General features: G+C 37.1%; 1 protein-coding gene across 6 annotated transcripts in view; it reads right to left on the reverse strand.

Annotated features, from left to right (window-relative positions):
• Nucleotides 1–778: 778 nt before the first annotated feature.
• RPS6KB1 (ribosomal protein S6 kinase B1) overlaps nucleotides 779–27976 on the reverse strand; it is a 44566-nt gene continuing 17368 nt past the window's right edge. For 3 of the 6 annotated variants that reach the window (XM_046675379.1, XM_046675380.1, XM_046675382.1), the window contains 11 exons: nucleotides 18099–18246; nucleotides 15968–16025; nucleotides 14423–14523; nucleotides 12512–12602; nucleotides 12235–12325; nucleotides 11622–11729; nucleotides 11251–11313; nucleotides 11001–11078; nucleotides 8428–8535; nucleotides 5617–5729; nucleotides 779–4648 (listed from right to left, as the gene is read on the reverse strand). In XM_046675379.1, coding sequence (XP_046531335.1) covers nucleotides 4411–4648; nucleotides 5617–5729; nucleotides 8428–8535; nucleotides 11001–11078; nucleotides 11251–11313; nucleotides 11622–11729; nucleotides 12235–12325; nucleotides 12512–12602; nucleotides 14423–14523; nucleotides 15968–16025; nucleotides 18099–18246 — 1197 coding nt within the window. In that variant the 3' untranslated portion in view covers nucleotides 779–4410. The other 3 variants (XR_006890593.1, XM_046675383.1, XM_046675381.1) reach the window with 3 other exon arrangements.

A 27976-nucleotide genomic window follows, 5' to 3' on the forward strand; every position in this document is an offset into this window, starting at 1 on the left:
TAGAATGACCTCATAAAAAGTGGCTTATATAAAACACCCAACTACACTAGATATATTGCGACATTAGTTAAAAACAGATTTGTGCACTACGTTATTTTGTGCATACACACCAAATAATCAAATGTAGTTGACAAGTGTGGCTGTGTGGCTGAACAAACTGTTGATTTTTAGCACAAGAAAGTCTTCCCCATGTTTTTACATGAAGCTAGCTTTCACATAACTTTTCACGTGAACTTTTTTTCTCTTTTTCTTTTTTTTTTGAGGAAGATTAGCCCTGAGCTAACTACTGCCAATCCTTCTCTTTTTGCTGAGGAAGACAGGCCCTGAGCTAACATCGACGCCCATCTTCCTCTACTTTATACATGGGGTGCCTACCACAGCATGGCTTTTGCCAAGCAGTGCCATGTCTGCACCTGGGATCTGGACCAGCAAACCCCAGGCCGCCGAGAAACGGAACGTGCGCACTTAACCGCTGCGCCACGGGGCCAGCCCGAATTTTTTTTAAGCAACCAATTCAATTCTATTTGACAGAACTTAGAAATCACAGATGGGTAACATCTAATATATAAAGTCAGTACTAAAACTGTTATATATTTAAGTAGCTTCCATTTCTCAGCAAAAACAGTTTTACAACTGTCATTCCTCACATATGTAAGTAGTTTATTAAATATGAGAACCTGAACACATCTGGCATATTAATGAAAAAAATTATTGAAACCGTTTGTGCACCTGATAGTTTTTTCTTCCTATCTTAGGAGAATAAAAAAAATCACCTCTATTTTATGTTCATTCAAATTTGTATTTAATTTCTATTTACATTCATTGAATCTGAAATCAAATACTTAGTACAGTAAACTAAATACAAGATGAAAAGCAGAAAAGGTGTTACCCTCATAGCACTCCTAATAAGGCAGCTGAAGAATTTATTTACTCTGATAAATGCAAAGCCAACTTGAGATAGGAAAAAAATAATAGTTTTAAGAGCAAACACAGATGAACCCATCTTTCAGATGTTACTTCAGATAATCCACTGAGGTAATACTTGTGCTGTAGTGGTAAATTAAGAATCACACAAGAAAAGTTTTATATCAATCATCAACAGACCACAGGTCATGGTGTGACCAATACTTTTGTCCAGCTTGGTAGTGTCTACTCCTATGAAAAAAGGTAGATGTTTGGACATTGATGTTTTTATGTGAGGCATTTTCAAAGCCTCAAAACCCAGTCTTCATAAATTCAACATTTCTCACAGGAATAATCTTAGATCTAGCCCTTATAAGCTAGGAACCATACAACTTAACTGAGTAACCAGAATTTTTAGGTCCTACATTAAATATAAAATCCAAGGCTCAGTATATTAATACTATGGAAGATGCATCTTGTTTATAATCATTTATTACTTAAAGAATGTTGAATTTATGGAGTATCATACATGCATTCTTTCCCCCCAATTATCTTCCATCTCAAAAAATTGTATGGAAAAATCCTTCTTCAAGGATTCAAATTAGTTAAGACCATAAAGGGGAAAAAGAAATAATATAATTTTCCTAAAAATCTGGTTCAAGTTCAATAATTAATACTTTACATTGTTAATCACAGCTCATTTATAAATCCAGTTTATTCTGTAATGCTACAAACCTTATAAAATCAAAATTAGTAAACTTCAGTTATCAGTGATTATATTTTAATTAAAAAACAGCATGTATAAAATAAAAAAATATCCTGTAATAGCTGATTTTAAAGAAAATAATCAAATGATGAAAGAAAAGCACTTAATCTCTTTTATACACTTACCTGGAATAATCATAAAGAACCCTCTTAAAAACTCAAGACTAGTAATATTGATATCATATATTTTTAAACAATACTTGGATTTTTACAAATAAATATAGGGTAAGCCATATTGCATAGGTGTGTGCTTTCTGTCTGTGACACTAAAGTGGCACCTGACATGTTTTCACAGTCATAGTAGGGATATCCATTTATGAAATGTAATTTCTCAATAACTTGCCACAGCATAGGAAATTAATTTCACTTAATGTTAAGTTTGAAAAACTGTATTTGTGTGGATGGTAGGTGTGCAATTAATGCTTTTTATGCAGAAAAGTTGCAGTGTTTGCCACTATTGCTGGCAGTACTAATTATGAAAATGGTTTAACTATGGGGTGGTTAATAGCCAGCCAATCACAGTGCAAATGTTACTAGCAAATAGGACCGAGGAGGGATATTTTGGTGTAAAATTCCACTGGAATTTGGTCAGGCAGTCAACACTACAGTTAGTAAACACATTTGAAAACAAGTATCAGAGTAGCACAAGCCACTGACAGTGTGAAATAAAGCCTGTACGTATCACCATAGCTTTTTGGGTTCTGTTTTCTGAGACATCATAAACTGTCGGAGAAGAAAGATCTGCACTTTAAGTACAATTTCTGCCCTTATTATTGTAGCTTCTAATTTACTAGCTATAGTTATAAAGTTTCTCAGTAGGCTGCTGCAATAAGGGAGGAGGGGAGTCTAGAGGGAGTGATTTTTTTTTTTAAAAAAAGGCCTTCTGTCCAAAGATGAACTGTTACTAAATCTTTCATTTATTGCCACAATTGAAAAGGTATATTTCCAATCATTTTTCATGGTTCTATTTTGCTTAATGTCATAGGATTTCATCTCATCTTACTTGACTTGCTATTTAAATAAGCAAAGCTTTGCTCTTTTCTGACTGAATTCAACATGCATAAAGAATTTTATGGCTTGGATCCTATGGCTCAAAAGGTTTGGAGAACATAGCAAGCAGCATCTATTTAAAAAAATTGTAGGGTTGCAAAATATTACAAACTGCCTTTGCACACTCAGACTGAAGACATTATAAAAGACAAACAAAAATAAGTGATAAGACTCAACTGCAACTGCATGATCATCTATTATACCAGTATGCACTGAAATATATTTTTATAAAGCTCTGCAGATATTAAACCCTTTCACCAGCTAAAGTCATGGAAATGCTCTCTTTAAGGCAGGAAGTATTTAAGAAAGGTAAAGTTACCTTTATTTTTATTCTTTGTACCTGTAAATCACTTATGTAGATTTTGTTACAATTTCAAAAACATAGTGTCTTGTTAACATGTTTCCTAAATTAAGCCACTAAGTTTTCGTATTCACTGTGGAAGACATTCATCAAAAGGCCATCAAATATTTTTACAATCAAAAAATATAGCCCCAGTATAGGAGGAAAAAAATACCTTTTTTCCTTTTAAAACTGTTAAGGAAAAAAATGTAAGGAAGGTAGACAGCAAAAACAGTAAAAAGAAGCAAAACTTAAAACCTTACCAATTTGCTGTAAAGAGATGAGAGAGAGAGTAAACTGTAGCAACACCCTCTTCCCCTGGATCTCCCTATCTCCCTCACTTTGCCGCCCTCAGTATGCATTTTATCCTGACTCTCTTCCGTCCTTCTTCAACCATGGGCTGAACACATTTGGCATCTTGAACCAAATACTGGTATAAAAACAGGTGGTAATATTTTTCCAGTGCAATGCAGGCCCAGGACAAAGATGAAATGTAGGACATACAACTTATGCCCATTCCAAGGCTTCCAGTTAAGCTTAGCACATAGCAGTAACTGCAAGTAGAAATGATTAAACAGATTCATTTTTTTTTCTAGTATTACAGACAGGTATTGCAGCTGGGTTACTGAAAATAAACTCCCAGGCCCACCCCAATCCCTCAACGAGCCACAGCTGTGGTTAACAATGATTCATTTGCATTTTTATTATTTCACCAAGAGAAGAAACAGAAGCTGTCTGGCTTTCTTCACACCAACCAATAATTTCGCATTTTAAAGTTTGGGATGTTTTCCATAATGAGCTGAATCAAAAATCTATTTGAAAAATATATATTTATATAAAAAAAAGATTCAGGTTGTTTGCACGTAAAACATCAATTAAGTTTCTTTTGTCTTTGATTCCACGTTGCTGGAAAAAGTTTGACCAAGCTTGCATGCTTATCTGTCCTTAGTTGCAAGTATTACAGGCAGTTTCATACTTTGCCTAATGAAAGGATAACCCTTCTTTGACGCAATCAGAACTCAACAGTGATTCAGAAGCAACATCCTACCCTTAATACTGTCAGTTTCGAGCCATCAACATGAAAATCCTTGATAAGGTTGAGAAGATGTCGCTAGGAATCAATTAATTGATGTGCCTAAGAGTTCGCAATACTATTTTGCTTAAGTTTTTTTTTTGCACCATTGATTGATTTTTAAAAATCCATGTTTATTTTTCCTCGGTCCAAAGTGTTCTATGTAATGACACTGACTCTTTGAGACTGTCATTTTGAGTCTTCTTGTTTCACCTTGCAGGATGCTCACACATCCCCTCCCCACCTTTTTTGCCTTAAATTCATTAAAAGCATTGCTCTGTCATAGATTCATACGCAGGTGCTCTGGTCTTTTGGAGATCATGGGAAAAGCCTGTTTTTTGTACGGCCCGGAGTTCGGCTGTCGTATTGGAAGTGGTGCTGAAGCTTCTCCACTCATTGTCACATCCATCTGCTCTATTCCACTTGTTTCCATTGGGAATTCCACAGGCGTCTGAGGATTTGCCGTGCTGGCTGAAGCACCTCTTCCCCAGAAATCCCCAGGAGAAAATTTGACTGGGCTTTAAGACAAGGAAGAGCTATCATTCATTTGTCTCAAGGATTATCTCAACAAGAAATATTTTCCTTACCTTTAAAGGGAGTGTGGTAATATGACATTTATTTTCATTTAATTTTATTTTTGTGTGGATTAGCACAAAGGCAAAAGTTGAGCCATCTCTCCCCTAGACTGATTGCGGGAGCTTCCTAACTGGTCTCTTAACCTCTATACTTGCCCCCATAAAACCCTCAATGATACTTTTCTTTTTCAATCATTTCACTCCCACACTTAAAACAGTTTCCCACTGCAAAGTACTCCTCCAAACTTTTGCCATTTTCTTCCTCACTCACCACACTTCAGGAACGTTGATCTCCCTTTCATTTCCAAGAAACCTTCCTTAGGGCTTTTGCAGCTGCTGTTCTACCTGTAACACCCTTGTACTTCTGTGTTTTGTATAGCTGGCTCTTTCTCTTCATTCTTAGATGTTACTTCACCACTGAGGCCTTTCTCTGACCACCATCAACAGGAGCCCCCTCGTTATACTTTGCTCTCTACCATCACACTTTTTTTTTTTTATGTAGCACTTGGCACTACTTGTAATTACATTTTTTCTATTTCCTTCTTTGTTTATTGTGACTCGCTCTCACTAAATTGTAAGCTTCATCAGGACAAGGACAATTCCTCTGCTAATCATGTGTCCTCAGCATGCAGCAGAGCCCCTGGTACATGATAATTGTTGAAAGAATGGGTAAAGAGGACACTTGCCAGTGCAGTAGCTTACCTTCAGAAGGGAAGGTAAACTATATAGCACATTATCATAGATTACGCACAGACTAGTCACTTGAAGGATAAGAAGGTGTAGATGCTGTGCTTGTCTCAATCAAAGAGAATATGACAGATCTTTCATTTATGTAACTTGGCATAAATTTGTTAAGCAATGCTCTTCTAGGTTTTAAAAAAAAAAAAGTCAGAATAACAAAATCTGAATACCTGACAGGTGTTCGTGGGCTGCCAATAAATCTTCGAGGTGATCGGATTTTTGGTTCAAAGGAAAACTTTTCTTTTACACTTTCAAGTACAGATGGAGCCACATATGTAAAACCCTGAAAGACAGTTAACAGTGGACTACAGAATGGCATTTTGTCACACATCAAGAAAATGTGGTTGTTCAGTTTCTGACACACCAACACAACAATGCACACCTAAAATCACTGATCTGTATACTCTCCCATCTCCTCAATCTCATTTCATATGTTAACTTCTTCCAGCCATTTCTTGAGGCACAGACCTCAAGAAAGCAGAATTCTCTTGAGGCCCATATGCCAGCAAACAAAATTCCACTCTATTGAAAGGAGTAGAACAAAACAGAAAATGTAGGCTCCACATTAAAATGTTAAATACCAAGATAAATATAAAGAAAATTCGACTGTTTCTAGCCACATGCATATTAGCAACTAACACTATCACCCCCACAAACAGTTTCTGATTATTATGCCAAAGTAAAAATAGAATTCTCTGACTTGGTACGTGTGATCTTTCTGATTTTACACCAATGATTGGACAGATTTATATTTTCTTGATGAATAAGGGTCAGCACTGTGAAAAACCTCACTTGTAATAGGCAATAATGCAGTTTTGTTAGCTTTAGTTCTTTCTTGGATCTTGCTATTTCATCAGCTGTCATTTCTCTTGCTGTCAATGTTCATCCCTTTAAAAATCAGTCCTCCACCCATCTTCCTTTCTATTTATTATTCTAGTCACTATGAGTAGGCAGTATGAGTTACAGAAAAAAACTCAATAAGGCTCTGGGTGAAGTCCTAAAGAGTGAGGCGCAATTCTGTAGAGAATACACTTTGTGACAGCTACACGTGGACATCAGAGGTCATTTCCCCACAAGTTCTCATGGGCTAAAGCTGTACATACCAAGAAGACCAGGCTGTGCCTTAATCATCTTTGAATTTCCTTAATTCTGTGATAGGAATTTATTTATTGAACTGAAGTTGCTACAACCACAATCTCCAAGTAAATGGGATCTATTTTATTAATTTTTAAAGACATCCATTTTATATACAGAATTCTGGCTACAACCTAAGAAATGAATTGCTCTTGTTTCATTAGTTAGCCAATTTATTATGAAAAGTTCAACAATACTTTAAATGGCAATGAAAGCTTAGCTATATAACTGTTGCCACCACAAGTCTGGATTTCTTTATAGGTAGGTAAGACGTTTCTAGACTGCTTTTTATGGGGGGAAAATTGTCAAACTAGTTGAAACTCTACAATGCCCGAGGAAAAGGTCTCTATGTTAAATCAAAGATACAAATTCCACATCAGTAGAAAACAAAATTCCACATTCTAAGAGAAAAAAAGAACACAATGCCAGAATTAAAATGAATCATGCCTACTTCCCTAACTGAACACGAGAGATTTTACTAAGGGGAATACACTGACTTTGCATCATGTAGACATAAACTTAACATGCATTCATCTTTCATCTCTTATGTAATTAAAAATACTGTAAAATTATAATTTGTACATATGCTCTATTATTACATAATGATATAGCCAAACATTAATAGAATTATTACTATTCAATAGTGTTTACTCAAAACCATACTGTAGTATGGCGAGTTTGTTTTTTAATTCTGCCAGCATTTTTTTTTTAAGCTTTTATTTTTTTCCTTTTTCTCCCCAAAGCCCCCTGGTACATAGTTGTATATTCTTAGTTGTGGGTCTTCTAGCTGTAGCATGTGGGACACCACCTCAGCACGGCTTGATGAGCGGTGCCATGTCCACACCCAGGATCCGAACCAGCGAAAGGGCCACCACAGCTGAGCGCTTGAAGTTAACCACTTGGCCACAGGGCCAGCCTGCCTAATTTTGACCACACAATTTTTGCATTCTATGCTAACTTTAGAACTTACCCTCTCCAAAAGATATAATACTACTGTGTGTTATACTGTGAGCAGTATAAAAAAAATGCTTGAGAATTAAGTTAATGACAAACTCAGTGAACTCAGAAACAAATAGGGGGAAAAAAGCCCAAACTTCCAAGTAATAATTTTCCCCGTAGTCCATTCTCCCTAGAAGCAGCCAAAAAAGAAGTGACAAAGGATAATGACAAATGACAAAGGATACAAAATAAGACAGACGTTCATGTGACATATAAGTACAGTAAGAAAATAAACATAAGCATATAAGATACTTAGGCAAAATAATATGCAATGATGGTCATCAGATAGAAATTTATCATTTTGTTGATCAAAATCTAAAAGCTTTGCTCTTCTACCTGAGGAGACAAGGCATAAATCAATACAGATACTTCCACAATGAGGATTAATTTATTTACCATTGCATATGAACCAATATATTTTGATGTCAAATATTCATAATTAACAGGTTAAAAATTGCCTACAGACTTATGTTAAGAGTGCCAAAACTCTGTAGCTGTTTCAGGAATAAAATAGTTAAAATAGCTCTCCTCCTACTGCTATGGCTATGTAGCTTTATGTTGAGATGCTAAGCCAAACATCATTTTAAGTCAGTGGCCCATCCAAAAAATGAATCACACACTCATACTCTAATTGCTAAAATGGAATGTTAGATTATGAGAATCAATTTGCTAACTTACTGATAAAGTTATAAGGGGATAACTTAAAAAAAAAAATAGCACCCCAGATTATCTAACATGAACTGCAAAGCAAGCAAATTGAATTTTCTCATTGAAAATGGCTTTCCAATGAAAAGGGCCCATCCTCATACATGCATTTCCCATGGCTACATGGAAATTCTTTCACTTACCAGAAAGACCTGGTTGGCACTTTCACTGAGAGTTGAGTCATCTGGGCTGTCAACAGGTGTCTGACGTGTAAACTTTGAATCAAACTGACTCACATCCTCTTCAGATTGCTTTATAAAAAAAACAAAATGATTAGCAAACAATGAATAGTCTATATTATATTTATCAATCAAATGCATTACATACATTGGAGAAGGAACTAGATAAAGAGTTTTTTTCACACGGTTTGACTACAATAAAACATCAGAATTGTCTTAGGCACAGACTAAAGAATAAATACATTTGGAAAGTAACAAACATCAAATTTTAAACATCTATTAAAATAGATTTTAGTACACAGTTATTCCTAATAAAAATCTGAATATCAATCTTTCCCTCTCACAAAGCTTCAGTGTGCCTAGTCCACTGGCTAAGTCCCTTCTTAGAGATAATTTGTTTACCTGGCCACTGCAGGTTTGTAATAAATCTGAAAAACTACTGAAGCGGTTTAAATACAAAACACTTTTGTAAGATGCGCTAGTTAAAATTTCTTCCCATAGCTTATTTCATTTCTTTAGATTTCTCAAGGAGCAAAAATAATATTCTATTATTCTACTCTGCATGAGAAAGAATATTATCATCTAAATCTAACCACCAGATCTATTTCTTTAATTCCTTCTCTCTGGAACATCAGACTATGTGGTCATGTCCAAAGAACTCAGGAACCAACATGAAGCACCAGCCAGTATCCAAAGATGGGAAAACTGAACATCAATAAAAATAACGACAATAGACTGAAACACAAGTATGCTCAAAGACGAGCTCAATTATACTAAAGAAAAAAAGCACACAATTCATTGGTCAATTTTTGGAAGATGCTAGGGAACTAATTCATTATTTTGAAAACTGGGACAGAAACAAACATTTACCCTGCCTTTCCTGAATGAACTGTACCTCAGGTAACCAAACAACTAACCTAAGAGTTTCTCTTTATGGGAGAATTCCAGCTAATAAAGAATGAATAAAAGTATTAGAATAAGACAATTTTGCAAAGTCCTAATGAAATCCTGGACCTAGGACAGAGTTTCTCAACGTCTGCACTATTGACGTTTTGGGGCTGATAATTCTTGTTCTAAGGGGCTGGCTTATGCATTAGAGGATGTTTAGCAGCTTCCCCGGCTTCTACTCACCCCTAAGTATCAGTAGCGCCCCTCCCTAAGTTGTGACAACTTGTCTCCAGATATTGCCAAATCAACCCTGCCTGAGAACCACTGATGTAGGCAATGATCAATGACCACTAACATCCCTAAAAGATATACAAATATACATTGTCTCCTGATCAAAATATACAGCAATGGGGGCTGGCCCCGTGGCCGAGTGGTTAAGTTCACGCGCTCCGCTGCAGGCGACTCAGTGTTTCGTTGGTTCGAATCCTGGGCGTGGACATGGCACTGCTCATCAGACCATGCTGAGGCAGCGTCCCACATGCCACAACTAGAAGGACCCACAACGAAATATACAACTATGTACCGGGGGGCTTTGGGGAGAAAAAGGAGAAAAATAAAATCTTAAAAAAAAAAAAAAAATATACAGCAATGATCAATGACCACTAACATCACTAAAAGATATACAAATACACATTATGTCTCCTGATCAAAATATACAACATCAAACTGGAGTAGGGAGGGATCCTAATCCAATATGACTGGTGTCCTTATAAAAAGGGAAAATTCAGACACAGACCTGCACACAAGGAGAATGTCATGTGAACATGAAGGCAGAGATTGGGTGAGGTGCCTACAGAGCCAAGGAATACCAAAGATTGCCAGCAAACCACCAGAAGCTAAGAGAGGGGCATGGAACAAAGTGTTTCTCACAGCCTTCAGAAGCAACCAACCCTGGCAACATCTTGATCTCAGACTTCTAGCCTCCAGAACCATGACATAATAAATTTGTGCTAAGCCACCTAGTTTGTGGTACTTTGTTACAGAAACCCTAGCAAACTAATACATATACATTCTGTATTTTGAAGAAGAAAATTTCCAGAAAATCAAATTTAAAATAGGGTTGAATTGGGGCTGGCCCAGTGATGTAGTGGTTAAATTCGGGCACTCTACTTTGGCAACCTAGGATTTGCAGGTTCAGATCCAGGGCATGTACCTACACACCACTCATCAAGCCATGCTATGGCGGCATCCCACGTACAAAAAATAAAGGAAGACTGACACAGATGTTAGCTCAGCAACAATCTTCCTCAAGCAAAAAGAAGATTGGCATGATGTTAGCTCAGGGCCAATCTTCCTCACACACAAAAAAATAGGGTTGAACTAGACAAAACAAAGCAAAGCAAACACAAGTTCCAACTACTTGAAATATTTAATTGTCTTGGGCAACCAACTTAAAAATAGTTAATACAGTCATTGCTGCTGGCAGTAGTTCTTGAAAAGGCTGTACAGAATAAAGATTCTGAAGAGAAGAGAGGATAGATCAAAGTTTTTTGAACTGTTAATAAATACAGTATTTCTGACTGCTCTGAGATTTTCTTATTCTAAAAAAGTACCAGGTCCCTCAAGTTTAGGCTTTCGTGTATACATACCAACAGAGGTTTAAAGGGGGGCTCCACCTTCCGAGCCAGCAGTTCTTCCCAATTAATATGTCTGAAGAATGGATGAGCCTAGAAAAAAACAGCAGGAAGAAAAGACTTCACTGGACTGACAAATTAACTGCCTATCTGAAGTTACCAATCACAAAATAAGCTATACTTAAAAGCAACTACATACAACCTTCACAAATACATAAAATTAGCATTATCTTCCCCTCAAACCACCAAACATGCCAATCCCTACTTGAACTTCTCCAGCGTCCCCAGGACCAGCTCCAAGACGAGAAGCAGCATTTCTTTTCAGCAGCTTTAGGGAGAAAAAAACATTGATGAATATTACTTAAGTCAGATCAATCATTTTTTCTTTACAGAATTTTCTTATCCATTTTGCCTTGAGAAAATATGACATTAATTACTACTAAATACTGTTTGGGAGTAAAAAAAAAAAGAAAAATCTGCAAACAAACAAATTTATGCTTTGCCTGCAAACAATTGTAGGCTTTTTTGTTCAATATCTGTGTAAGATTCTTTATTCAAAATGTATGTTCACGTCTATCCATTTAAATCCTAGTTAAGTTGAGGCTTACGGTGTCAGTGCCTATTTAAGAACCCTACCTTTTTAAGCAGATCTCTGGCTTCTTGTGTGAGGTAGGGAGGCAAATTGAGTTTACATTTGAGGATTTTGTCAATTGTTTTCTTTCTATTCTCCCCAGTGAACGGGGGCTGAGAGTAGAAGAGAGTGAGAAAAATTAGCATATAAAATAACCAAATTTTAAATAACAGAATTATCCATTTCCTGAATTAGTTATACATAGAGATCAGAAATGTATGCTGTGATATGGGCTGATTGCTAAAGACCTCTAGTTTTTATGCAGCAGGACGAGAAATAGCAATGTCCTGGAAGGAACTAGGTTCCTACCATCAACTTTGTGTGATAATGGTGAGCCATGTGATTTTATGCTTCACTTTCTCCATTTATAAAATAAGGACAGTATCTATTTTGCAACTATTTCACAGGACTGCCATGACATAGATCATTTAAATGAAAATGTTTTAAAAAGTACTGGGGGCCTATACTACCACTAATAAAGTATTATTAGTGCTAAGTTTTTGAAAATAACTCCATTGGTAACATTTTCAAAAACCACAGGAAAGGTCTCTTGCTATAGTGATTTAATAACTACTCAGCACAGACCATAATACATGCAGCTTTTAACTGTGCACCTACTGCTCCAGTCAGCATGTCATACATTAATGCTCCCAAACTCCACCAATCCACAGCACGATTGTGGCCACTTCTCATCAAGATTTCAGGGGCCCTACAATGAGAAAAATAACACACCTAAAAAATTCACCCATTCACATATCACCTGAATTAGAATTTTAAAAATAATATATGCAGCCAAATGATGCTACAGAATAAATTTAGTACACTATTACTTAAACCAGGTAAAAGTTAGCTATTACCCCCAAACCAGTTACATTTCTTTCAACATGCAGCTCACATGTATTCTATTGTTCCACAAAATGTATGTGTGACTGTTCCATCATGAATAGATTCTTTGCATAGTCCAAAGTCTGTTAGTTTCACATGACCTACAATGAAAGATTATAGCATGGTTATTATGAGAAATCTAAGTATGTGCAGTGTTTTTACGTATCATAAAAGACAACAATCTATCCTTCCAGTTACTTTTTCTGCCTTAAAATTTTTTTTGAAGATATCAACAACTAGTAAGGTGCCATCCATAAAATGGGATGCTAACTCTTTAAGGCTAGGGCAGAGTCATCTTTTGCCAATGATATAATATATCTAGTATAGGGAAAGTAAAGATAGAGGAAAAAAGTGAAACAGCTTGTCTAAGGCTCTAGCTTTACCTATACTTAGAATCCTCTACCATCCTGAGAAAGCAAATCCTGGGAAAACTTGATGAAGTCTGGTTTAAGTACACAGACCCTAATAAAGATATTCTGCACCTTTTAAACTAAGGTGTGATGCTGTACTTCAAATATATAGCTTTTATCACAGTGAACTATGGCTTGATAGTTCTTAAAATAGTCTCAGAAACTCACTATAACAAGTTAGCTTATTCTGTCAATTGCTACCAGTTGGAAAAAGAAATGAAATTGCTACATGGCATGGGACCATCATCTCTGATCCAGAAAGTGAAAAACTCACCGCCTTACACAAAGAACATTTCAGTTCAAGTTTAGCTTTACTGAAGTGTCATTAGACATCCAGTGGTTCAACAACTCCAGGGACCCTATTATTCCAGGTTTATTTCAGAGAAAAGAAAAGGCAATGGCCTATTGATTCCAATGTAAATGTGTACTTCACTCTGACAAACAAGAAGAACTATGACCTTTATTTTCACAGAACCACCTCACATACTCAAGGTTATGGATCAAAGAAGTTGACTAGTCACTTCCCTATTCTATCCTCTGCCTTAGAATTCAGAATCAGAATCCACGTTTGGGGGAAGTCGGCAGAACTGAGAGGGTGGGAGATACATAGATTCCCATGATGTGCTTGGTTAAGTATAGCATTTCTCCTAAAAAAATAAAAAGGAAAAGAAAAAGCACAATTTGAAACATTTATACCGACATCAGTTGTCCATACACCATTTTCTGTCTAAGAATTTAAAACCATTAACTACCTCGTGCATCTTTTTGTAGACATCTAAGGATCAGCAGCAGCTACCAGCTCCCCACATACCTAGTTGGCTGGTTGCTCCTTTGGGATGTGAGTGAACTGCCAAGTCTACTCAGCCCAGATTACTCTCGCATAAATTCAACTGTCTGTGGCAGCATGCAGTTGTAATCAAGGCTCACTTCACTGTACCTATAGCTATATAGAATATTAGTCTGTCTGATTTTTATGTTTGTTGTCACAAACAAACAGCAAGAGTAAACTGATGCCCACTAAATATTTATTTCTAAGGCTACATCAAATATTTTGGTTCAATTCTAATCCTTTCCTTTTTTACAGCATTAATAAAATTTATCATAAAAAGCATTGCTTCTAATATTTATGTATTTTCATCATTAAAGAAAACTCAATTTATAAACTTAAGATTCACTTTCCAATTTAAGGAAAAAACCAAAATCAGTGTTTGGACTGGCTTTTGGCTCACCACATTTTATGTAAGGATTTCAAAGGAATGACAAGCTATAAAGAGTAATGATTCAACCAGAAAAGGCAAGTGAGTGGCCAGTTATTCTCAACTCCCTCTAATCTCATCAACCCTAAGTACCTAAATACTTAAATCTCAGCAAGTATCATGATGCCATAAATTCTGAGGGAGAAATGTCTAATAGTAAATACATGAATATGGGGGTTTGAAAATGATCATGACCTGTGTGGGAGGATTTTAAGATGATTATTTACTACAGAATTGTTTACGGTATATCTCCACCTTGGTGATTAAGCATGATATTCTCCGGCTTCAGGTCTCTGTAGATGATCCCCTTTTGATGTAAATGCCCCAAAGCCATGGAGATTTCTGCCAAGTAAAAGCTGGAAACAAAAGTGATTTAATAAAATTAAAGAGTAATCTACTCAAAGCAGTTTATGTATGGAGTAAAATTCCTTGAAAGAAATAAACATGCACCAAAGGCCAAATTCGTGGGGGTAGGGGTGGGTATGGTGGAAAGAGATGGCATAGGATGCTGCCAAAAGGCATGGAGACATTTATGTTTCACTTATTTAGCAAAACTATAAAATGTTTTATTTCAGCATTAGAACATGCTGCTAAAATTGCAAAGAAGTCCAGAATATGCCAAACTGTCACTGGTCATGTTTTGTTCTGTCTGTGTAGTAACTGGGCCAATAGTCATCACGACCAAAGCAAATTTCTCCCACCCACTCCCAATTTTAAAATCCCGTAGGAAATAGGAACTTTGTTATTCTCAGAGATCAACTGTTAGTTTGAAGATACCTTATAACCTGACCCTTAGAAACCCACTCATCCCTTACTTAATACAGCTGCATATTTATATACAGCTCATCCCCACAGTATCTGCCCGCCCTCTTGCCAGCCAGCCCACAACTATAAACTGTGTGACACTCAAATTTATCTACCTCAAAAGAATAAAGGGCTGAGTCAACCCTGTCTGGATTCGAAAAGCACAAGGCACTGCAATACTGGCTGCATAACAATGTTGCAATCCTGCAGATTACTCCAGGATGGAGAGGGTGTGTCCTAGAGGACTGAGGCAGTTTCACAGCCAGCAGGACCACAAACACAGCCTCCAACATGGCTCAGAGAGCCTCCTCCAAAAAAGGTAACTTCATCCCTAAGGCTCTTAAATGCAGCTTCTGTGTTAGAAAAGGCCTGAAATTAAACAATGGAATGCAGTTTGGTAATTAAGGTAGAAAAACATTGACGTGTTTTCTATTCAATTAATGTGTAGGATAAACTGATTTATTTTTACCCAATACTGTCATCTCACAAAAGGATGTGTATATTTTTAATTTGAAGCAGATGCCATCTTAAGAAATAGGAGTGTAGGTCCCATCCTGGCCATAGAATCAATCCACAGCTGATGTGTGCAGGTTTATCACCTCCCTAACTGCACCTTGGGAACTGGAAAGTCTAAAAAAAAGAGATGGTTTCTGATACTTTCCATTGTTCCACACATAAAGTTTCACTGGAAAACCACACTCACCCAAAGCCAAGGCAGACAGCTTACCAATTCAAGGAAAGAAAGCCCCAGTGAGAATGGTTCTGTTAGGAACTGGCGTGAAGAGCGTTCCACCCAAGGCCTGGGGGCAAAGGAATGATGTGACCTCCAATAACTGCCCAGTCCCAAAGCTGCTTCTCCCCCTTGAAGTCCTGAATGACTGACTGGCTCCAGAACAATTTATTGAATCATTTGGCTGCCCACAATGGGAACAGGGCTTTGCTTTTAATTACATAAATTATTACCTGAATCGATGCAAAAACAAAAATTCCACTTACCAGGCTGTGTCTTCCATAAATATTCCCTCTCTTTCCAACTGCATAAATAATTCTCCTCCTGTAAAGAAAATAAAAAGACATTGGAAATAAAACAATCTTTTTCTAACTGATTTCCAATAAGAGGGTTTGTGGTTTCCTTTAACCATAGTTAAAAAACATCAGCCCCTTAAAAATAAAAACAGATTCTAAAAATTATAGGCTTAAAACTAAGTCCCCAGGATTCTATTTTTAGCAGTGCTCTTATTCTTATGTAAAATACATGAGTTTTGGAATTCCAAATATTTTGAAGTCTATAAACTTCAAAATATTTATAGATTCCAAACCTGAAGTAAAAAATGTTAGTATATAATTAAACCACCCTTGCAAATGAGTGAATACCCATATTCCATATTTTCAGCACTCTTAAACTGGATGAACCTGGCAGCAGTGTGATAAAAAGCATGCCATGATTTGAGTATCAAAATAAATAATGACAATAAAAAGTTATATTCCACTGAATAATCTCAGAATCCATGAGTCCACAATAATGTAAATCAATGAACAGATAAAAACATTTTAAAATGGGAGAAAAGACAAAGTTCTTCGTTACAGTAGAATGCCAAATAATAAATGAAGGAGGCATGATGCAATAAGAAAAAGCACTTGGCAACCATAATAGATAATTGTTTCAGGCAAGAATCAATGGATGCTAAAACTGTACGTGAAAGTTTGATGAGATGAGATACTTTGAGATTATTTAAATATCTCCTCAAGATACTTATTATAAAGGGAAAACTTCAGCAGGGAAATAACTGGCAGACACCACCTTATACATGTGATCAAAGTTAACATCAACAGTAATGGGATAAAGATAAAAATGTCATGTACCTCCTGATCCGATACACAGAGAAGGACACAATGTCACTTTGATGGTCCTCCCAAAAATGCATAACCTGAATCTAATCCTGAGGAAATACCATACAAGCCCAAATTGATGCTTTCTACAAATAACTGGTCCATACTCTTCAAAAATGTCAAGGTCATGAAAGACAAAGAAAGACTGAGGAACTGTTCCAGACTAAAGAAAACTAAGGAGAGATATTATTCTATCAATGTTAATTTCCTATTTTTGATAATCTTAGTATAGTTATATAAGATACTGTTGTTGGTTTTAGAAAATATACACTGAAGTATTTGGAGGTAAAGGGAAATCATGTATGCAACATTCTCATGAAACAGTTTAGAAAAAATTACATACCTGTATACATGTGTGTATATACAAGTATATACACACATACATATATATACATGTGTGTATATACAAATATATACACACATACATATATATACATAGAGAGGGAGAGAAAGAGAAGGAAGAAACAAAACAATTGTGGTAAGATGACAACACTTAGGGGATCTAGGCAAAGGATATGTGGGGATTCTTTGAAGTATGCTTGCAACTTTTTTGTGTAAATCTGAAATTATGTCAAAATAAAGTTACAAGAAAGAAATGGCAACAGTCACAAAAAACTTACTAAACTCTGCAGCTTTCTGTTCCATGTTACAGGCTATTGTGAAATCTCTGTTTTTCAGAAAACTCAAGTGTGTCTGCTGGAAATAGATATCTGAAATCTACAAATGATATCGGGAGCAACAAGTTCCCAAGAGGTGGTAAGCCCTAGAAAATCTGGATGACTTCCAATGTAAACTGCATAATCTACCAGTAAGGCTACATTAAACCAAAAAAACTCTTCTGTTTAAAGACGCAATTCCAAATATCTTAAATATTCTAAGTTTTCCATGTCAGTTTAGAAAGAAACACATTAATGGTTTATTTACAGTACCTTACCCAAGTGCAGTCAATGTGATGGCTCTGTAGCAATTAGGTGTTATTTTGTTAAGTAATTGATTACAAAGGGGTTAAGATAAAATTTTACAGATGAGGTAAAAACTTAAAACCTTTAAAGTTTCCTTCATATTTGTCTGCAAAAAGAAACATTTGGTCACATCTGAATTCCTTATGTCAATGTGTTTGTCAATTTTAAGAACTATTTGACCACGTTGGGAAAAAGCATTTTTCCATTGGAAAATAATCTTTTGACCCAGTTTCTGGAGCAAATGCAAATAATTACACCAAACTGTGTGTACTGACCGCTGAGATACTCAAGGATGAGGTAGAGTTTTCCACCAGTCTGAAAGGCATAAATTAAATCCACAATGAAGGGATGCTTTACTTCCTCCAGAATATTCCGTTCTGCTTTTGTATGAGCTGTATCTTTAGCATTTCTTACTATCATTGCCTAAAGGAAAAGAGATGATCTATAAGAACAAAATAGTAGACATTTTTATTCTACAGTAAAAGGAAAATCTATTTTGTGCTTTTTTTTTTGCCAATATTAAACTATTCATCACAGCTCCCATGAGAGTTTGAGATAGGGTAATGGAAGGCATTGACTTCTTATATATATCTGCACTGTTCGGATTTTTTGCAGTGGACATGTAAATAAAACCCTAGAGATACTTTTTTTTAACATAAACAGATCAAATTTATTCATATATTCATTAACTGTTGAATGTCTACTATGTTCCAAACTCTGTAACAAGAAAGCAGAACTAACAGGTCTCTGGCCCATAGGAGGCTAAAGTCTCAGGGAAGAGACAAATCAACCAAGGTAAGCTATATGGGTGAACAGGGGAACTGCACCTGACTCGGCAAGAAGAATTCCTGGAGGTGATGATACCTAAGCCGTATCATCAAAAGTTATTAAGATGAAATGTGGAGGCTAAAAAAAGGGCATTCCCAGTGCAAAAGGGGCCTGACAGAACAGGACATGTCTAGGGACTCTGTAAATAGTTGAGTATAGTTAGAAGTGGTTAGAGATTAGGCTGGAGATGTAGCTGGAGACCAGGAAATGGAAGGCCTACACATCTAGGCAAAAGTAAGAAAAAAAGCATATACACAAGGTTATCAGTTGCAATATTCGTTGTAAAAGTGAAACAATAGAAACAACCTAAACGCCCATGCATAGGATATTGGCCGAAAACCTATGGACTATCTACCCAATATGTAAGAAAGCTATAAAAAGAATGAGGAACATCTCTATGAAAGATGCAAAAGAGCATACATGGCACAGCAGTATACAGAGTATGCTACTTTTTGTGTAAGAAAGGGGAACTAAGAATATAAATGTATCTGCTTATATACGCAATAATGAACACACCCAAGATAAACCAAAAGCTAACGACAGTGGAAAGGCAGGAGAGGGAATGGGACTTTTGAGTACAGCTTCTCAGTAAAAGTTCAAGGGTTTTATCATTCATTTTTTTCTTACCTAAACATCATTACTGTGACTATAAAATGGAGATTTTGAATTCTGAACCATGTTAATGTTTTATACGTTCCAAAAATAAAATTCAGTCAACAAGATTGGGGGAGGAAAATAAAACTGAATACAACAGAAAAACATAAATTTAATTGAATATTACATTGATAATTTTACCACAGAAGGAGAAAAAAGATATTTAAATAACTTGATACTGCACACAGTCAGTGGTATATACATAAAAATTGCAGAGAAATCTTAAACCACACTTAGTAGGTTTGTAGCTGCCAGTAGTATTGGTATTATAATTCTCAAGCTATTATGCATATATTGTACAACTGAGCAAATGAGTAAATTTACTGATGTTGTCACCTGGCTCCTCACTGTGGAAAAATCATGATGCAAATATGGACTGAGGGAAGAAGCAGCCTATGGAATTAGACTGGAATTAGGGATATCAACATGAAGCCATGATTTAAAGCAAAAACTTCCTAGCGCTGTCCACTGAAGGAGCCAGAAACAATGACAGTTTAGTAGCTATCAACCCAGATCTTGGTTTCTCTACCAAAAGAAACCAGGTTTCCTTGGAGAAACAGCTGCTTCTAGGCCAGGGTCAGGGAAAGAGCAGGGTAAACCTGGAGTACTCACTGTACCAGAAAGTAAGGAACTACTCAAAAACTGACACTGATATGCTAAAGGACACAGACGCCATCCTAACAGAGCTCTCTCTAGCAAAATTTGGGACAATTTGAGGAGCAAAACAAAAAATGAAAGAAATGGATAACACATTGAAAAAAAAAAACATCCATACTGACTCCTTTTAAAAATTAAATTGAAAAAAGTAAGTACGGGGGCTGGTCTGATGGCATAGTGGTTAAGTTTGCATGCTCTGTTTCAGCAGCCTGGGGTTTGCAGGTTTGGATCCCAGGTACAGACCTACACACTGCTCATCAGCCCATGCTGTGGTGGCATCGCACATAAAAAATAGAGGAAGACTGGCACAGATGTTAGCTCATGAACAATCTTCCTCACCAAAAAAAAAAAGTACGTATGAAAAGCTCTTCTTTACAGAAGAATAACAACTAATATAGAAAAAAATGATAAAAATAGAAAAGTTTCCATTTTATAACCACCATAGTAACATTTGACTTGGACACGAAACAATAGATGATAAAACTACTGGGTAAAAGATTATTAGGACAGAATATTCTCACAGTCTCTATCATTCCATAGATACTTATTAATTACAAAGGGAAAAATGTATCTGTACAATGGAAAGTCTGAAGGACACCACCTTAATCAAGTGATAAAACTCAATCTCGCCAAATAATGGGACAGACTGACATAATGTGCTTCCTGAGCCCAGGCAGTGAGGAGACAATACTCCTGCAAAATACTGCTGCAAAAAGTATTTAACCTAAATTTACAATTTAAATGTTTTCAGGAGGAAACAATGAAATATATCTAAATTAACAGATACCCTGCAAAACACCAGGCCTGGAGACTTCAAAAAATGTCAATGTCAAGAAAGACAAAAAATGGGTGGGGATTGGCTTTAGAGTAAAGGAACACAGGGACAGAACAACTCAATGCAATGTGTGATCCCTGATTTAATCCTGGATATTAAAAACAAAACAGCTATAAAGCATATTATTGACACAATTGGGGAAGTCTGAGAACAGACAATGCATTAGAAAACAGTATCGTATATCAATTGGTTATGTGTGAAAATGCTCTATTCTTAACAGATACCATAATAAAGAATTTAAGGGTGAAGTGCTATGATGTCTACAACTAACTTTCAAATTGTACAGCAAAAAAATAAAATAAAAAATTTGAATATACATACATTTATATATATGGGGAGAGAGAGACAGGTGGGATGGAAAGAGGGAGGGGCAGACAAAGAAAACACGGCAAACAACAATTGGTGATCACTGCAATATTCTTGAAACTCTTTGTGAAAAATTTCAAAGATATATTACTTTTTAACTGCTCAGGAGATTTAAATTTTTTAAATTAAGTAATTTTGAGAAAGTCTGAGAAGCAAGGGACTAAGAGATAAGATAAAAATTAGTAAAGTAGAATCATAGAAGTCGAAGGAGCAGAGTTTCAAAATGCTTGGTTAATAGCTTCAATGCAACAGAGAGGTAAATTAAAGATGAATTAAGTAAAGACCATTGGATTCAGCAATTAGGAGACTGGTGGTAACCTAAGGGACAAGAGTTTCAATGACAAGAGTCAAGTCAAAATATAGTGAGTAAAAAAAGAATAAAATATGACTTCTCAAGAAATTCAGCTATGAAAAGCAAAGACGGTAGACACTATAGGGAAACCTCAAGTGAAGGATCTGTTTTGCTAAATATGGCAAAGACATGAATATATTTAAATAAAGAAGTCAGGACAGAGGATGGAAACAGAGAGAGAAGTGACAGAGAAAAGACCCTGAATAGGCAGAAAAGGATGGGATCCAAAACATAAAGAGAAGGCTTAGCCCTGGAAAGGAGGAGGAAGACATCTCCCACTATGACTGGAGAGAAGGAAGTAAAGACAGTTAAAAATGAAGATTAACATGGTATTGAGGGTAGGGATTAGAACAGGAAGTCAAAGGGAATCACATGTGACAGCCTCAGACAGGAAGAGAGGCAATCTGCTGACAGGAGTAGAGGGATTGACAGTAAAGGCTCTGACAGTTGTAGAGAATGGAAGGAGTTGTCTAGGGACATGTAGAAAAATGATTGGTGAGTAGTGATTTGGGGACTATTAAATTGCCCAGCAGCAATATACATGTTTGTGTGATTTCTGCCAGTAATGCTCAGTAGCTGAAATACAGATAAAGGAGCATTAACAACTAAATTAAGATTAGGACTTTCCTGAACATAAGGTCAATAGGGCTAGCAAGTGACTGAAGTGGCAGATCACGTTGATTAGACTGGATTCATTATAAAGTGAAATAAGAACAGGGCTAAGAACTTGGCAGAAAAACAGAAAGATCAAAGAAACAAAGAGCTTAGGGTCAAAGACCAGGCATTGTGGGAATCAAGAAGTGAAAAAGTTATTGTTCTAGTATAGCCCAAAATTTCAGAGGTGGAGCATACAGCCCTGGGGGCTGGTGAAGTGGAATGGAGGTGAAAGCTGATGGAGTTGAGATAATCAATGAATTAGAAGGCTAGGCTACTGATTGTTTACTTAATACAATTTAATATCCAGTATAACAAGACTTGGAAGTGGGGGGAAAAAGATGGATAAAAGGAAAGAAAGGTTTAAACCCCAAAGTAGAAAGGGTTTTGACACAGGTAGAAGAGTAACTGTAAGAATAAGTTTGTCAGTTCTTCCCTTCAATATACAATAAGCAGAGTGACAGGCAGAGACTACATTTGTCTCAAATGCTGAATCCTAGTATCTAGCATGCCTGGCACATTGCAGGTTCTCAATTGGTTCAATAAAAGAATGAAAGACGTATGACCAATCTGTGAGCCACAAGCCTTTGGCCAAAGGCTCTAAAATTTATAGTATGGGCTGAACTAGTGCCATGAGCAATAGTATTTTGCTTCCAGAGTACATTTTTATTGCAACTGGTAGGATAGAGAGATAGTTGTTGGAAATAGTCTTTCCTCAATATTCCACCATGAGCAAATACCCAAATGATACCATTCCTGTAAGAAGTAAACAATCCCAGGAGAACTGATAAATCCAGACAGACTGTCCAGATACAAACAACTCGTTTAAGACATGAGGACACCTGAGGCCAGCCCTGTGGTGTAGTGGTTAAGTTTGGCATGCTCCACTTTGGCAGCCTGGGTTCACGAGTTCAGATCCCAGGTGCAGACCTACACCACTCATCAGCCATGCTGTGGCGGCAACCCACATATAAAGTGGAGGAAGACTGGCACAGGTGTTAGCTCAGGGTTAACCTTCCTCAACAAAAAACAAAAAAAGGTAAGGGGACACCTGATTCTACTGATTTCATCTTCAAGGCTGAAAAGAGGTTTATTCTTACCACACTCAGGTCAAGAGGGTTGGTACTCTCTGCTTCCAGAAAAATAAAATCAGAAGGAAGAAACTCAAAGGGAGTATACAATCATCTTACCTAGGGATTTAAAAACTAAAACCCTGGACTTAACCCTAGCAACCTCTTCACCTTCATAATTTTACTGTGAGCTTGTTTTCAGGGACAGGAAGGAAAAGAATGAGGCAGTATCTGATTCTCTAGAGAGGCTTAGGAGAAAGAAAAACCCTGAGAGTGGGAAAGAGTGGTAACTAAGCAAAAGGAGAGGCAAGCAAGTTAGATCTTAGATACCTGGGCCCAAAAAGGAGGCCTGACATTTAGCAGTAATTAAGTCTATCGGTTTTCCAATAAACTGCGCCCACCAATCATCAGTGAAAAAAACCCCAACACCCTCTTCTTTTCATTGATGATACCTGTGCCAGAAATGTACTTTACTCAAGATTTAATTATGGTCAGCTCTGATAATCAGGCATGAATAAGCAACATATCAAAAGGAATGGATTACTCTAAAAATCTTCACCACTAATTCTTTCAACATTTCTAGAACAAATATTATTATATTGTCTCCAATTCTACATTTAACATGTCTTGCAGATAAAAAAATCAATCTCAAATGATTCCAATGGGAGAGTCAGATAGCAGTTTAATCCCTAACTTAATGACACAGAAACTGATGTTTAGAATACCTAAATTGCTTCTTTAAGACAATCACCAATAAAGTTGGGGTCACAGAATTTTTTCCTTAGCTTTTAAATTAAGAAGTCATTTGTACTGATTAAGTGAAAATCAGGAAGAAGGTAAGGACCAAAGTATTACAAACCCTATAATTTTTTAAAAAGTCATTTTGAGGGCTGTTCCTGTGGCCTAGTGGTTAAGTTCAGCAAGCACACTCCACTTCAGTGGCCTGGGTTCAGGTCCGAGGTGCAGACCTACAACACTCGTTGGCAGTCATGCTATGGAAGAAACCCACACACAAAATAGAGGAAGATGCTAGCTCAGGGCAAATCTTCCTCAAGCAAAAAGAGGAAGATTGGCAAGAGATGCTAGCTCAGGGCAAATCTTCCTCAGCAAAAAAAAAAAAAAAAAAAATCACTTTGATTATCTTTTAACATAGTTTTCTACTGAGACTTGTTTTAAGATAGTGGGATCTTGGGCCGGCCCAGTGGCACAGCAGTTAAGTTCACATGTTCCACTTCGACAGCCCAGGGTTCACCAGTTCAGATCCTGAGCGCAGACATGGCACTGCTTGGCAAGCCATGCTGTGGTAGGCATCCCACATATAAACTACAGGAAGATGGGCACGGACATTAGTTCAGGGCCAGTCTTCCTCAGCAAAAAGAGGTGGATTAGCAGCAGATGTTAGCTCAGGGCTAATCTTCCTCAGACACACAAAAGAAGACAGTGGGATCTTTTAAGATTGAAACTAAAAGAACAAGATACCAAACACACATAATTCCTCTTCAATAAAACTAGGAAACACATGTAACTCTACCCCTCAGAAGGTGAAGACAGGGGCTGGCCTGGTGGCGCAGCAGTTAAGTGTGCACACTGCGCTTCTCGGAGGCCCAGGTTCCTGGTGTGGATCCCGGGTGCAGACATGGCAGCGCTCATCAAGCTATGCTGTGGTAGGCATCCCACATATAAAGTGGAGGAAGACGGGCACGGATGTTAGCTCAAGGCCAGTCTTCCTCAGAAAAAAGAGGAAGATTAGCAGCAGATACTAGCTCAGGGCTCATCTTCCTCAAAAAAACAAACAAAAAAAAAGAAGGTGAAGACAGAGCACAGATAAAGCAATGGTATATGACTTAAGAGTGTAGTATGATCAAATCTAAATGCCTGCAAAGACGAATAACTCAAAAGAAGTTGAGTCTATCCATAGAACCCAAACAGGTTCAAAAATTGGAGGCAAAAATAAAAAAAAGAAAGAAAGGAAAAAAATTAGAGTCATTAGGAACTACAGAAGGCAGAAGGTGGAGGACTAAATATAGAGAGATTATCTGAAAGTCTGTATAAGGAACAAAATAGACCAACAAGGTTCCCATCCCCACGCTAACCAGCCAGGAAACTACTGCCTGAAGAGGTGTACTCTCCAAAAAAAGAAGTGAAGAATCAGATACAGTCTGCATGTTGAAAGGTGAGATCTCCATGTCCTCTCTCCAGAATGCTTTTTCTAGGCAAAGGAGTAGTGGATCTTTCTCAACACTAACTGATCCATACCAGAAAAAAGACCTACAGACACTGATATTTGGAGGTTCTCAGTCAACTGCCAGCTAACCACGTGACAGCCCTACAGAGAAGCCTACACACATAGAACTTCTGATTAGCTTTTCAGAGTTTCACTCCTAAATATAAACAATCAATGCAGGATACTAGACATCTAAAGAAGGCCTTAGATATGGAAGAAAGAGACAAAATCAAAGTCAAGGAAAATAGGAACTTAGAAAAGAGACAATTCATGGAACAAAAGAATACTTCAAAGAATTATAATTAAAACTCCCAGATAGATGAGAAGATACTGTACTCATAAAATGGGCTGCTTTAAAAAGAAAAAGTAACAGAAAGAGCTCTGGGAAACCACAAATATAACAGCTAAAAAAAAAATCAGTAAACAGATTAGAAAATATAGTTCTACAAAATTTTCAGAAAGTGAAAAAGACAAAAAAATGGACAAATGGAGGAGAGGGGCAGAGCAAAATGGCGGGGTGAGCTGACCTGGGACTCTCTCCCGTCCAAACTACAACAAAGGATTGGAATAACTGAATTTCAGCCAATAATCCTAATGCCAGACCATCAGAAAACTACAGAAACAAGAAGACGGAGGATGGAGAAGCTGCAGCAAGCCTCGGAGGAGCTGGAACGGGGTAAGAGAGAACTTCGCTCCCTCCCCTAGAGACTGGGATCACTGCGGTGGGTGAGGGAAGGAGCGGGGGAGGGGCCACGCAACTGGGGGATCACCCAGGACTCCCGCCACCAGTGCAGTGGAAATCTGATGGGGGAAAGCTTCCATGTGTGGGGACCCCATCAAGCCAGGGCCCCGGGAGACCAGAGAACGAGAGCTGATCTGAATCCAGATGGGCATGCGAGAGAAAGAGTCCCTCCTCCCCCAACCAGCACTGGACGCCATCTTTCCTGAAGGTGGAGAGCTCAGAACACGTGGATCTCGACCCCTATCTAGTGATGACAGGCTGTAACTGGAACTGAATACTACCATCATGCGCAGAAACCGCTCCTCTACCATCCAGCAATTTATAAAAGGTGCAGACCAGAAGGAAAACAATAAAAACACAGAATTAAGTCCTGAGGACTTAGAAATATGTAAACTAAGTGAAAATGAGTTCAGAGTAGCTATCATCAAAAAACTCAATGAGGTAGAGCGAAAGATAGAGAAACAAGTCAATGAGTTCTGGAGTTACTTCACAAAAGAGACTGAAACTATAAAGAAGAATCAAACAGAAATACTAGAGATTAAAAATACAATGGACCAGATAAAACAGAATATGGATTCCCTGAATGCCCATGTAGACACCATAGAGGAGCAAATTAGCATAATCGAAGATAGACAGGCTGAATGGCACCAGACAGAGGAAGAAAGAGAACTAAGGATTAAATAGAATGAGAAAAATATCAGAGAAATAGCAGATTCAATGAGGAGAACGAATTTAAGAATCATGGGAATTCCTGAGAATGTGGAAAAGGAAAATGGAGCAGAAAGTGTGCTTAATGAAATTATAGAAGAGAACTTCCCAAATCTAGGGATTGAGGGAGAAATGTGTGTGGAGGAAGCTTTCAGATCTCCTAGATTTGTCAATGTAAAAAGACCTACTGCAAGGCATATAGTAGTAAAAATGGCAAAAACGAAAGACAAAGAAAGAATACTCAGGGCAGCAAGACAGAAGAAAATAACCTACAAAGGAACTCCTATCAGACTTTCAGTGGATTTCTCTACAGAAACCTTACAAGCTAGGAGAGGATGGAGTGACATATTCAAAACTTTAAAAGATAAAAATCTTCAGCCAAGAATACTCTATCCAGAAAAATATCCTTCAGATATGAGGGAGAAATTAAATCTTTTCCAGACAAACAAAAGTTAAGGGAATATGTAACCAAAAGTCCTCCACTACAAGAAATCCTCAAGAAGGCTCTCATATCTGAAAAAAGAAAAACAGGGAGAAAGGGGTCACAAACCACAGAGTAGGGAGACAGATAGACAGAACCAGAATAGGACAGCAAATATTCAACTACAGCATTAGGATAAAGGTAAGGAAACCAACAAAGTAAAGACGACCTTATCACTCTAACTACAAACTCATAACACGAGTTGGAATAAGAGATGAAAATAATAATTTAGGAGGGGAAGAGCAAAGGGACTAAATCAGTCGAGGCCAAGTAAGTAACAGACCACCACGCAATAGACTATTAACAGACATATTATATATGAGACTCTAAATACAAATTTCAGGGTAGCCACTAAACTAAAAAAACAGAACAGAGCCACAAAACATAAACAAGGAAAAATCTAAGAAACCCAGCATAAGAAATTGCAGAAGTCAATGGGTAGGCTAACACACAAAGGACGAGAAACAAAGGTAACGCAGGAAAACCAGACAACAAGCAACAGAATGACAGCATTAAGCCCACATGTATCAATAATCACCCTCAATGTAAACAGATTGAACTCGCCAATAAAAGGACACAGAG

Source organism: Equus quagga, chromosome 11 (assembly GCF_021613505.1).
Source record: "Equus quagga isolate Etosha38 chromosome 11, UCLA_HA_Equagga_1.0, whole genome shotgun sequence".
NCBI lineage: Eukaryota > Metazoa > Chordata > Mammalia > Perissodactyla > Equidae > Equus > Equus quagga.